Source organism: Callithrix jacchus, chromosome 8 (assembly GCF_049354715.1).
Source record: "Callithrix jacchus isolate 240 chromosome 8, calJac240_pri, whole genome shotgun sequence".
Taxonomy (NCBI): Eukaryota; Metazoa; Chordata; class Mammalia; order Primates; family Cebidae; genus Callithrix; species Callithrix jacchus.
In genome coordinates this window covers 134,997,602-135,011,687 of record NC_133509.1, presented here as the reverse complement: position 1 = coordinate 135,011,687, position 14,086 = coordinate 134,997,602, and the positions used below count along the sequence as shown (strand labels likewise).

Here is a 14,086-nt window from a genome sequence, read left to right as displayed (position 1 = left end):
TAATAATAAAATAGAACAACTATAATATTTGGAATGGCACACAATTTAAAATTTCTGACTTATTTATTTCTGGAATTTCCCATTTACTATTTTTGGCCTGCAGTGGATCTTGGCCTCAGAAAGTGAAGCCACAGCTAAGCGGGGTACTGTTGTATAATGGGCTGCAATCCTTCCTATTCCCTCTCTGGTCCTAGCACTAACCTTTGGAGTCTCATAAATTGCTTCTAACTGCAGGAAGTTTTAGGATACTGGACTGGGCGAGTGCAATGAAGCCTTTCTAGAAAAATCCCTGTTCTGTAAGTTCTCTGGGCTCTGCCACACATGGCTGGTCGCTGATTGAGGGCTCCTGGGCCTGCCAGTTCTGCTCTGTCCACAACTACAGTACAAAGGCTGCTTACCAAGTGCTGCCGTTTGGTGTCTACTCACAGCGCAACGGTCTACGACTGCTTTGAAGACAAGTATACTGGGTACAAGGAATTAGCAGAGGGTTTTACGTCAGAGGGCTCTGCATTAAAATCCTGGCTTTATTAGTTTTCAGTTGTATAACCTTAGACAAGTTGCTCATATCAGTTTCCTCACACGTAAGATGAAGATAATATTATAAATAATACTGCACTGAATATTCTTGTGAAGAGGTATTTCTACAGGATATATCCCTGTAAGCTGAATGACTAGACATGACCATTTAAAAATTTCTATTTATTATTTGAAAATTGACTTCTAAAACAGGGGAGGGAGTCCAATGCAATGTGTTTGAATGTATGTGCGGTGACACAAGGCCAATGTCGCTTGACCATCTGCTGAGAGGTGTCCAGTGTTCATTAACTGCCAGACAGACCTGACCAGCCGACAGCTAAAACCTCAGTACCTAATGGTTCGACCTCTTTGTTTACTCTGCTTAGAGTGAGTCAGAGGATCCACCTGAACACGTGCATTTTTGCAAGTCCACTTTTGGTTGGGGCTGTTTCATTTAGTACCCTTCACCCAACACTCCCCAATAGAGATAACTATGTTTCTTATTTCTAGCACCATTGGCAAAATGCGTCTGTTCTTCAGCTACATAGAAATGGATTCCTGTGGTACACGGTATGTACTCTTTTGTTTCTGGTTTCCTTCCCTCAACACAATGTTTATGAGATTCACCATGTTATTGCATATATCCATATTTCATTCATTTTTTTTTTTTTGACCGAGTTTTGCTCCTGTTACCCAGGCTGGAATGCAATGGCACAATCTCAGCTCACTGTAACCTCTGCCTCCTGGGTTCAAGCAATTCTCCTACCTCAGCCTCCCAGCTGTGTACCATCACGCCTGGCTAATTTTTGTATTTTTAGTACTGATGGGGTTTCACCATGTTGGCCAGGCTGATCTTGAACCCCTGACCTCAGGTGATCTGCCCACCTCGGTCTCCCAAAGTGCTGGGATTATGGGTCTGAGACACAACACCTGGCTGAATTCTTATTGACTGCTACAGAGTATATTCCATTTTTTAACCACAAATAACTTCTCCATTTTCCTGTGGATGAACATGGGTAGTTTCGTGTTCTTGGTTGTTATGAATACAACTGTTACGAACACTTCCGTACACGTCTTTTAGTGAACATAGGCACTTGTAAGGATATAAGAAAAAGTAAAGTGTTTTTCCTATTATTTTTTTTTGAGACCTCAAAATGAGATGGGGTCTCATTCTGTCACCCACACTGGAGTGCAGTGGCATGATCATGGCTCACCGCTGCCTGAAACTCCTGGGCTCAAGGGATCCTCCTGCCTCAGCCTCCTGAGTAGCTGGGACATAGGTGCGTGCCACCATGCCCAGTTAATTTAAAACTTTTTTATTTACAGATATGAGGCTATGTTGCCCAGGCTGCTCTTGAACTCCTGGGTTCAACTGATCCTCCTGCCTCAGCCTCCCAAAGTGCTGTACACTCATACAGTTATGAGCCACTGCACCCAGCCTCTATTCTCTACTCTCACACTCCAGATGTGTGCGGGTATTTCCTGACACACCAAACAAGCAATTCTGCAGATTCTCAAGAAGACACCAAGTGTCCTCTATAATTCTAATGTTACGTACCTGGAGACAGCATCGGGTCCCACAGGTTGATGGCTGAGTCCCACAAGACTATCCCAACTTCAGATGCCAGTCACAAGTGCAGGTTTGTGACTTGTGCTTCTCACCCATGGGTTATAAATCAGGGTTCTCATGACCCCTATCTTGGGTCTGATGAATTTGCTAGCGTGCTCACAAAACTCAGGGAAAACAGCTTACCTGGGTTTACTGATTTCTTAATAAAGGGCATAACGAAGGCTACAGATGAACGGGCAGATGGGAGATGCACAGGACAAAGGATGCAGGAAGAGGCACGGAGCTTCTCTGCTCTCCCTGGGCACGCCCCCTCCAGGAACCTCCACCAGGTCAGCTCTCTGGAAGCTTTTCCAACCCTGCCTTTTTGGGCCTTTTATGGAGACTTCACTGAATGTGCATAATTCACCACTGTGTAGAAATGTGATTGGATAAAAAGGGTATGATCTCACACTAACAGACCGAGTGGTGAAACCCAGCAAGGCCTACTTGTTCAGGTTCTCCCTGGCCTCTCTGTGTAGCACTCCTTCCTCCAGGGTATGGGGCAGGACCCTTTCTGAAAGGAGGGTCTTATGACCTACAAACAGAAAAGGTAGGTCAGAGAATTTCCTTACCACCAGCTTCGAGGGGCAGGACTCCTTCTGAAATGAGGGTCTTATGATCTGCAATTAGACAAGGTAGGTCAGGGAATTTCCTTATACCTAGCTTTGAGTCAAAAAAGCAGGGGACGATTCCTGCCTTGGGGAAAAAAAGGGGCAGGTGAAAGGAAGGCAGGAGAAAGTCAGAGAGAGGCTGTTTTCTGAGGCCTACAACACGCTGACATTCTAATAAGGGCTCTGGAAGCTACCAGCTAGGAAGTATGGATGAAAACTAATACATATATCATAATATCACAATCTTCTATCCAGTGACCATGCCAAATTCACTTACATAATCATATTAGCATATGTTATATTACTATAATAGTTTATAGCTATACTTTCCACATACACTATCAAGTCATCTGTGATGCAAAATGGTTTTGCATCTTCCTCTCCAACTGTTAAATCAAAGAGGTGACAGTGAACACGCCTGTCTTGTTCTGAATTCAGGGGGACAGTGGGATATTTAGTATGATGTCAGCTATAGTTTTTGTTTTGTTGTTGTTCTTGGATATTTTTTATCTTATTAAATAAATCACTTTTAATCCTTTTAATTCCTACTTTCCTCATAGTTTTTATCATGAAGGGGTACTGAATTTTACCAAATGCTTTTTCTACATCTGTGAGATGAACTTACAGTTTTCCGGCTTTATTGCATTAAAATAATCTTGCATTCCTGGAATAAATCTCATTTGTCAAAATTTCCTTTTTAATACATTGTTAAATTCAAGTCATTAATCTTTTGTTTAGGTTTGCTTACTGCATTATTGTTCATTAGAAATAATGGCTTGTAATTTTCTTTTCTTGTAATGTTCTTGTGTAGTTTCTGTATCATGGTTACACAGCATGGTTGTAATAAGACAATACAGGAAGGGCTCTGCTTCTCTCATCTCTGAAGGAGTTTATATAAGATTGGCATTGTTTCTTCTTTATGTTTTTCAAGGAATATGTCCATCTTATCTAAGTTGTCATGTTTACTGGCATAAGGTTATTAATAAAGTTATCCTATATTTTTAATATTTATAGGATCTGCAGTGATTTCCCCTTTCATTAGTTTTATTGACAATTAGTGTTTTCTCTTTTTCTCACTCTCAATAGAGGTTTATTAATTTTGTTTTTCTCAAAGAACCAACTTTTTCCTTCAAAAAACCTGAGACATTTTGTGTTTAGCATACATCTGCTTTCTGCTTCATTAGTTTTTATTTTTTCCTTCCTTCTACTTTTGTTGGGTTTAATTTGCTTTCATTTTTTTCTACCTTCTTGAGACAATGGCATCGATCAATGATTTTCAAACACTCTTTCTAACATATACATTTATAGATATAAATTTCCCCATATGTACTTTTTGGGGGCTTTTCTTTGAGACAAGCTATCACTCTGTCGTCCAGGTTGGAATGCAGTAGTACGACCATGGCTCACTGCAGCCTCAAACTCCTGGGCCTAAGTGATCCTCCAACTTCAGTCTCCTGAGTAGCAGGGACTACAGGCACATGCCACCATGCCCAGTTAATTAAAAAAATTTTTTGGTAGAGGTGGAGTCTCGCTGTATTGCCCAGGATGGTCTCAAACTCCAGGTCTCATGCCTGGCCTCAGTTGATCCTCTCTCCTTGGCCTCCCAAAGTGTTGGAATTATAGGCATGAGCCACTGCACCCAGCCCATATGTACTGTTTTATCTGTATCCCACAAGTTTTGCTATGTTATATTTTCATTACTGTTCAAAATATTTTCTAGTTTACATTGTGATTTCTTTTCTGTCTCATGGTTCATTCAGTATTACACTACTTAATTTCCAAACATTTGAAGATTTAAAAAGTTACTCTTCTATTACTAATCTGTGGTTAATTCTTCTGTGGTCACAGAACATTCTCTGCATGATTTAAATCCTTTTTAACTTGACACCTGATTTATAACCAGCATATGGTCTATTTTGGTAAATGTTTTACGTTTACTTGAGGAGACTATGCATTGTACAGTTGTTGGCTATAGTTTCTACAAATGTAAATTAGGTCAAGTTGGTTAATAATGTTATTCAAGTTTTCTGTCTTTACTTATTTCTTTTTTTTTTTTTCGAGACAGAGTTTCGCTCTTGTTACCCAGGCTGGAGTGCAATGGCGCGATCTCGGCTCACCGCAACCTCCGCCTCCTGGGTTCAGGCAATTCTCCTACCTCAGCCTCCCAAGTAGCTGGGATTACAGGCATGCGCCACCATGCCCAGCTCATTTTTTTTATTTTTAGTAGAGACGGGGTTTCACCATTTTGACCAGGATGGTCTCGATCTCTTGACCTCGTGATCCACCCGCCTCGGCCTCCCAAAGTGCTGGGATTACAGGCTTGAGCCACCGCGCCCGGCCCTGTCTTTACTTATTTCTATTTCCTTATTCAATCAGTAGCCTGGAGGTATGGTTAGGATCTCCAACTATGCTTCTGAATTTGTCTCTTTCTCCCTTTAGATTTTTTGTTTTAAGTGTTTTGAAGATATGAATGGATTCATACAAATGTAGGGATGCTATGACTTCTTTTTCAATTACCCTTTTATCATTAAAAAGGTCTGTCATTATCTTTAGGAATACTTGTTGCCTTAAAGCCTTCTTTGATATTAACATAGCCACACCAATTTCTTTTGGTTAGTGTCTGTAAGGTTTATCTTTTAAAATTTTTTACTTTCAACTTTTTGTTTTTGGAGGCCTCATTGGAATCTCTTTACCAGCTTTATTTTAAAAATAATTCTCCAAGGTTTGGCAGGACTGATCTGGACACTTGCTGAAGGATGAACATTTTAAAATGTCATACTTTTTGCATAGGAGCCCATAATTACAACGTTTGCACAAGTTTTATTCTGGGGAGTGCAGGAGTAAGCAGGAGTGCCTTTCCTGTTCTTTTAAAGGAAGGTCTTGCAACTCCAAATATAATCATGGACCACATAATGATGTTTTGGTCAACAACAGACTGTATATACAATGGTGGTCCTGTAAGACTACAGTGCGGTGTTTTTACTATGCTTTTTCTATGCTCGCATATGTTTACACACACGTGTTACAACTGCCCTCAGTATTCAGTACAGGTTTGTAGCCTAGGAGCAACAGGCTACACAATATAGCCTAGACGCATAGTAGGCTATACCATCTATGTTTGTATAAGCATACTCACATGACAACAAAATCCCCCAATGGTACATTTCTCAGAATGTGTTCCCCCTCGTTAAGGGATGCATGACTGTACTGTCTTCACGTTTCTGGGGACTCTGTGTAAAAACAGTCAAGAGTCCTTTAAAAAAAGAAAGATGCTTGATGGTGGAGAACAATCTTCTTGTCCCTATATATGCCTGGATCTAAAAACTACAGAATCTACAGATTCGCAAAGATTTTGGAGGTCTCATCTCATCCAAATCTCTACTTGATGATAGACTGTCTCTCCCAGAATCTTACCTCTCGGGCTGGCAATGTAACACTTTCCATCTTTCAACAGTGTGCTTGTAAGAAAGTTCATCCTTTTACTGCATTAAAATCATCTTCATTACAGCATCCAGGCAATATTCCTAGTTCTGTTCTCTAGGAATATTGTTCAGAATATTTCTGTTCTCTGGGGTCCACAATGAAAGTGAGATTTCTCTTCCACATAGCACCCTTAAGAGACTTGAAAACATTTCTATCTTCTCCAAGTAAGTATCACTTGCTACTCCTTCAATCGTTCCCCATATTACATCACTTTCGGATCTTCCACCAGTTTGGATGGCCTTCTTCTAGTAGATTTCAGTTTGCTGTACTCAGATGCAGTCTCAGTGTCCTGAGGGAAGTATAACTCATGCACAGCAGAGAAGGACTGTAGTCTCCCTTTCTCTGGACCTCTGCCTCAATAAATTCACTTCATCTCTATTAATTCACTCTATTAATTTATTCTACTTCTATCAATTCACTCTACTCAGCCTGAGAAATCACTAACATTTTTTGCTTTTTTTTTTTTTTTTTTTTTTTGAGACAGAGTTTGCCCTGTGACCCAGGCTGGAATGCAGTGGCACGATCACAGCTTACTGAAACCTCAACCTCCTGGATTCAACAGACTCTCCCACCTTGCCCCCTGAGTAGCTGGGATTAATAGGTATGCCCCACTATGCTCAGGTAATTTATATATATATTTTTGTGGAGATAGGGTCTCACTGTGTGGCTCAGGCTAGTCTCGAACTCCTGGGCTCAAGTGATCTACCTGCCTTGGCCTCTCAAAGTGTTGGGGTTACAGGCATGAGCCACTGCAACCAGCCACATTTTTTTGTGATCAAAATGCATTCTCAACTAAAAATCCTTCAGGTTTTTCACCCTGAATGTGAGATTCAAGTTAGATTTTGGCTAATGGTACTATAAATTACTATATCTTTTCTCCACAACTGATTACCTGGTTTTATATCCACCTGTTTAGCAAATGGTGACAATAATTCTTGTACCATTATTCTTTCTGGGAGAATGAAATAACAGACGTAAAAAGTGCTCCATTAACCATAAAGAACATTAAACATGTTAGATATCCCTATTTGGCTATAAAACCAGGAATCTTTGACTCTCTTAACCATGTCTGACTGACCACTTTAAGATGTAACATACATGGACTAAAACCAAATCTGTGAAAAATCAGTCTTTCTATAGAGGTCCCTAAAAGTTGTTCTGGACCAGATTTCCCGCCATTTTCTCTAATGCCTTGGTTTACCAAGAATCTCTTTTCTATTCCTAGCTAACATGCTTCATTCATCCATTTGCGGAGCTATCCTCAATCCTGTCTGACAGTCTGTCTCCTGAACATGCGAATCCAAGTGGGAGGCTGTGCTTGGAACTTCTCAGTCAGACTCTAACTTAGGAGGCCTCAACACAGTCCTCCAAATTTAAACAGAATACCACTGAAGACTGCTGTCAGTCTGTCCTGGGGTGGGGAAAAGGTCTCTTTCTCTTTTTTTTTTAGTGGGACGGGAGAATCACAAGGAATCAGGTGTTCAGAGGTATTGAGTATGAGGTGAGGAACTAGGATGTTGAAAAGTAAAAAAAGGAGAGAAGGAGAGGAAGAAAGAGAAAGAAAAAGAGGGAGAGAGAACAGGAATATTGCTTCATTCTAAAAATGGGTATTAATAATGGCTGATCAATATTTTGTGTATTTAAAATGGAGAACTCTATAAATATTTATTGAGTTTACTTGTTCTGGATCTGAGTTGAAGTCCTGGATATTCTTATTAATTTTCTGTCTCGTTGAGTCTAAATCTCGTTATGGGTCTTATGCATCTGGGTATTAAGATCTCTTATTGTTACATTGATCCTTTTACCACTGTATCTTTGTTGCTTTGAAATCTATTTTATCAAATGTGAGAATTACAACTCCTGCTTTTTGTTTATTCGTTTATTTTTGCTCTCCATTTGGTTGGTAAATTTTTCTCCAACCCTTTGTTTTGAGTATTTGTGTATCTTTGGATACACCGTTAGGTTTTGGCTGTATCTTTTGATTGGGGGATTTAGTCAATTTAAATTTAGGGTTACTGCCATTTGATGTTAACTGGCTATTTTATCCATTCATTGATGTAAATTCTTCTTTATGTTGATGCTCTTTACTTTTTGGTATATTTTTAGAAAGGCTCATACTGGTTGTTCCTTTCTATGTATAATGCTTCTTTCAGAAGTTCTTGTAAAGCAGGCCTGGTGGTAATAAAATCTCTGAGTACTTGCTTGTTCATAAAAGATTTTATTTTTCCTTCAATTGTGAAGCTTAGTTTGGCAGGATATGAGATTCTAGGCTGAAAGTTCTGTTCTTTAAGTATGTTGATACAGGTAATACAGAGAACACCACAAAGTTTTCCCTCAAGAAGAGCAACCCCAAGGCACATAATTGTTAGATTCACCAGGATCGAAACAAAGGAGAAAATACTAAGGGCAGCCAGAGAGAAAGGTCAGGTTACCCATAAAGGGAAACCTATTAGACTTACAGCAGATCTCTCAGCAGAAACCCTACAAGCCAGAAGAGAGTGGGGGCCAATATTCAATATACTTAAAGGTCTCTTTCTCAACATGTGGTTTCCTCTGAAGGAGGCGCTGAGGTGCTGAGGTCCCTGAGAACAGGCTGTGTATGGGTTTTGGGGAACTCTTCCATCCCATGCCCTTTCCAGTATACCATGCTGTCATCCTACTATGCCTTGGAGGGCAACCAAGAGGCAGGAAGGGAACAAAAAACTTGTCATAATAAAAGCAATCCTTAGGGAACACCTATTATGATTCAGGAACCACACCAGGTAACGGACCTTGTGTCAAAGACATGGAAGTACTGCCCTCGCAAGCCTCAACCATCAGATGTTCTAAAAACTTGAGATGTTTTTGACTGTCACCAAAATTGGAGCCAAAGGTTCTATATATCCTGCAATGTGTGGCACAGTGTGTCACTAAAAGGCAGATCTAGAATTAGTGAATTGGAATGACGGGAGGGCAGCTTTGTGAAGGTTTCTAGAAAGACACATATACTATTATACTATTAAGGCTCATCAACAAAAGAAAAGGATGCCTCTGGAGGTACCAGGAATTCGAGGTTAGAAAGATTATCTTTTATCAGGGGTCCTGGGATAGGGATGTCTCTGTTAGCCATGAACATCTGAAACTTAGTAAGGCTATTTTGGTTAAAGCAAAAACCCAATCAACAGGCAACACACTAAAAATAGAACCCAGAGTTTCTGTTCTCTCTCTTCCGATTGCTGATTCTTTCCAAGACAGCAGCTAACCTGCTGCTCAACTTAGCTGAAGTTTGACCCACAAAGCCTGCCACAAGATGCTGTTTATATAGAGTTTTTCATAAATGCTATAATCACAGATCTGTTAACTTCACTGCTATAAATGCCACTGTCTATCTCTAAGAAGAGAGTTGGAGGGAGAGCACCGAAGTAACCAAAGTCCCTGTGGTTAAGTCACACAGCCTGTTTCTCCATGCCCCTATTTTAGTCCATGACACATCAGAGTATTTTGTCATGATTATGTGTGTACGACTATTCATGACACAGGTAGACATGGTTGTTCCCTTGCCAGGTAAAACAAATTATCATATCTGATTTGCCTAGGTTGTACTGTTAGGGAGAGAAATGACCCCAGGTTCTCCAAATCATCTTGATATTTGTTCTAAAGTAAGACTTAGAAAGTTGATGAACCAAAAACCTTAATGGCCACCTTACATATGATTAGGATGAACACATTTGTGCAATATATTTTTTCAAAGCTTCCCACATCTATTATTTATTTCAATCTGACAATAACACAGTGAAATAGTCAGGGTGTGGATTATTGTCTCCATATGACATAGGTAAAAAGTAAAATCCAGAAAACAGTTTGCTTAAGGTGTCATACCTTGAAGTATGAGGATACAGAGTCAAAATCTGAGCCTAGGCCCTCTGATTCCGAATACTGACCTTTTTGTTCTAACATCTTTGAGTGATATGTGTGTGTAAGGGGTGGGTGGTGAGGAGGTGGTGCGCAGGCTCATGGGTGTAATCTGTAATTCCAGCACTGACCTGCTGATCCTGTAGCTTGACTCCAACGACTCTGAAGGTGTTGCTGGCAGTGTTGTGGTAGATGTTGATCCGGCTGAATCCCTGCTGGCCAGGCTTGATTGGTACCCATTTCTTACTGGTGTCATCATAGACCATCACGGAAGCCCGGGCTTGGCAGATACTCTGTTCACTATAAAGCAAAAAAAATTGGTGTCAGCCTCAGCTACAGGGGATGGAAGTTGACTTTGCCCTTTTCTGAAACAGGCCAATTTCTATTTGAGATAAAGAAACTTTCCAATTGCCAGAACTTCCAACTGTCTATGGAAGAACTGCCTTGTGAGGTGATGAGTTTACATTCTCTCAGGGGCCTGCAGAGGGGAGAGGAGATTCTGTGCCAAAACTTTCAATAGCTTGGAAAAGACTCACAGCTTTGTTTCCAGGGGAAAAGTTGCCTGGATGAGAAAGGAATTACAATTACAATTTGCCAACTGTTCACAACATTCCATGTACTGTATTAAATAAGGGAATGTGGCCAGGCGTGGTGGCTCATGCCTGTAGTCCCAACATTTTGGGAGGCTAAGATGGGTTGGATCACTTGAGGTCAGGAGTTCGAGATTAGCCTGACCAACATGGTGAGACACCCCCCCGCCTCGTCTCTACTAAAAATACAGTGGCACATGCCTGTAATCCCAGCTACTCAGGAGGCTGAGAAACAAGAATTGCTTGAATCCAGGAGGCAGAGGTTGTAGTGAGCCGGCACTGCACCACTGCACAACAGCCTGGGCGACAGAGCAAGACTCTGTTTAAAAAAAAAAAAAAAAGCGCATGAGGGAGAACGCATTACAGCACCTAAGCTTCACAATTTAGGAAGCATCTGTTTATTACCTCCATTTTTTAGATGAGAAAAAAGTGGCTCAAAGACTTGAAAAGATGTATATGAGTTCACACAGTGATTAAACTGGGGATTTCCAACCACTTCTGACTGACTCTAGAGCATATGACGTAGATAATATTCTTTCCAACATCCAACAATATGCTCCATTTATGGAATTATGCTAGGGTAGCATCAAGACAAGCTATGTAGGCAATGAGGGGTTTAGGTGATCTAAGAAAAGAGCAACATAAATCAAAACAAATAGGTGGCTACTTCCATACTTTGCTGAAAACATTTACGTAGCAAAGCAACCTCGATTGTTCAAAATATGACAGAGAAGCAGGGAAGAAGCCCTGGAAGCATAAAATAGCCATCACTAAAATTAATACACTAAAACCCCTGCAGGTATTCAGAGGAAGTCTCTCAGAGCCCACTGGTTCTTCATAAGCCCTAATCATCTTTAACATCATCTCTGGCCTATTTGAATTCCTACATTTAAAAAAGCAATACTCCTTTGTTTCTAATTAATTAATTAAACAGATGGGGTTTCACCATATTGGTCAGGCTGGTCTCGAACTCCTGACCACAGGTGATCCGCCAGCTCAGCCTCCCAAAGTGCTGGGATTACAGGCGTGAGCCACCACGCCCAGTCTCTCTCTCTCTCTTTTTTATTTTTAAAGAGGGAATTGTGCTTGCTGAAGGGCACACTGGCCACAGTGAGGAGTGGTCATCAGCAAGCATGGCTGCATAAAGATGAGGAACTGGAAACAGAACTGTAATGCCCAACAATTTGGGAGCAATCATACAGAAGGAAAGTGTGTAAAATGGTGGATTATTATAATGCTGAGACCAAGCAGTTGAGAAAAAGTTCCATTATGTTCACGTCACCATACTTAAGAAGATCTATATCCCCAGCCCTGCAGTTCTGAGATGAAAAAAACAGTGGTTTTTATAGGATTAGTTCTTTGTGACTTGGAAACTTCAACTTGGGCAATGCAGTCAGTTCCTCAGTGTTCCAGAGGGCTGAGTTCCCTCGGGGCCCAACTCCCCCACTGCTTGGAGACTGTGGATGATCCAGTGTATGGATTATTATACTTTTAAAAAACATTTTTGTGTACAGTGCCATATATAAGGCCCTTCCCTACATATTCCCTCAATTTCACTTTGAATGAACCCTATGCACATCTCACAGCTTGAGTGACAGTGCCTGATCTGAATGCCTGCACTGTTGGGTCTCAACCTTGCCGCTGACTACTCAGGTCTGTCTCTGGTGTTTAGGAGCCTAGGGCACACCTGATCTCAGCTGTTCCAGCCTTGTGTTGGGCACATCTGTGGACAGATGTATTCAGAGTGAATCGTAAGGATTTTGGTCTGCAGTTTGTGCTGCATCATTCTTCCCTATAATTCATCATTCATTCCACAATATTTAAGAGCGCAGAAGTTACCATCTCTGTGTTTTGGGGCCTGAAACAACATATTTTTTAAGAGAATGTGCTTAGGTAAAGCTGCTCCTCCTCTAGTTAAGTCTTTGCAGCCCTGTCTTCATGAAGTCTAGTAGAGATTAGAGGGCCGGGCACGGTGGCTCACACATGTAATCCCAGCACCTTGGGAGGCTGAGGTGGGTGGATCACGAGGTCAAGAGATGGAGACCATCCTGGTCAAAATGGTGAAACCCCGTCTCTACTAAAAATACAAAAAATGGTGGCACGTGCCTATAATCCCAGCTACTCAGGAGGCTGAGGCAGGAGAATTGCCTGAACCCAGGAGGCGGAGGTTGTGGTGAGCCGAGATCGCACCATTGCACTCCAGCCTGGGTAACAAGAGCGAAAACTCCGTCTCAAAAAAAAAAAAAGGAATTAGAGTAAACTAGCTGGATACAGTGGCTCACACCTGTAATCACAGCACTTACAGGAGGCTGAGGTGGGAGGATCACTTGGGCCTAGGAATTTGAGACCAGCCTGAGCCACATAGTGAGACCTTGTCTCTACAAAAAAACAACAAAAACAAAAACATTAGCCAGGTGTGGTGATGTGTGCCTACAGTCCCAGCTACTTGGGAGGCTGAGGTGAGAGGACCACTTGAGCCAGGAGGTTGAGGCTGCAGTGAGCCATGATTGTGCCACTGCACTCCAGGCTGGGTGATAGTGTAAGACCCTGTCTTAAAAAAAAAAGAAAAAGGAAAGGAAAAGAAAAAAAAGAAATTAGACTAAACTGTACACAGAACCAGATAGACTTTGGGTTAAATCACAGTTCCATCCCAATGTAAATGAGCCATACATCAAATTATGGGCTAAGTTCTGGAACTTACTGCTTCTGGTACACTCAGCTGCTAAATGTGACAGTCGACAAGTAGGTGTGTGTTCTGGATGCTGTCTCGAGACCTAGGACAGATCCTGAGATGCATCATGGTCTTGGTTAACAAAACATGGATTTTATTAAATGAGAGGGATCTGAGTTGGAGCCCAACTCTACCATTTGCTGGAAGATGACCACAGAGCCCTGAGATGATTCTGGGGGAGCACTCTGGGGAGCTGCTGTGTGAGGGGCAATGCTCTCTAGAGTCCCTGTGTGGCAGCCATGGAAGAATGCCCTTCAGTTGCCCTGCAGGAGAACCTGCTATGGGAGCAGAGCTGGTGCACAGAGGCCATGCTGCTCTCAGGCTGCTCCCAGCCACTGACTGAACATGGCAGGGGTACCAGTGCCAGCCCATTCCTTCCCAACACAGAATTTGTCTGTGGGGGAAGCCTTGGCTTGGGAATGCCCTATCAGCCTGGTCCAAATGTTCTCAGCATTGTGATGTGGTCTGAGATGCTTCTAGTCCATCCTTCCTGGCCTTTCTCCTTTCGCAGATTTTTGACCTGTGTTAGAACCTGGCAGAGAGAATGTGCCTAATAAATGCTCACGGAATAATCTCAGAGCTGAAAAGAACGGTAGACACTAATCCACTTTAGTGTCCAATAAAGCTGCCCTGACAAGCCCACATTGAGCTTTGG

General features: G+C 41.7%; 1 protein-coding gene across 7 annotated transcripts in view; it reads right to left on the bottom strand.

Moving 5' to 3' along the window:
* The window catches only part of EVL (Enah/Vasp-like), a 194,301-nt gene that overhangs the window by 50,965 nt on the left and 129,250 nt on the right, over positions 1-14,086 (bottom strand). For all 7 annotated transcript variants that reach the window (XR_013521537.1, XR_013521538.1, XM_035261459.3 and 4 more), the window contains exon 2: positions 10,242-10,410. Coding sequence is in view for 5 of the 7 variants with exons in the window: in XM_035261459.3 (XP_035117350.1) it covers positions 10,242-10,410 (169 nt within the window). In the remaining 2 variants the exon portion in view is untranslated. The remainder of the gene's footprint in view (positions 1-10,241; positions 10,411-14,086) is intronic.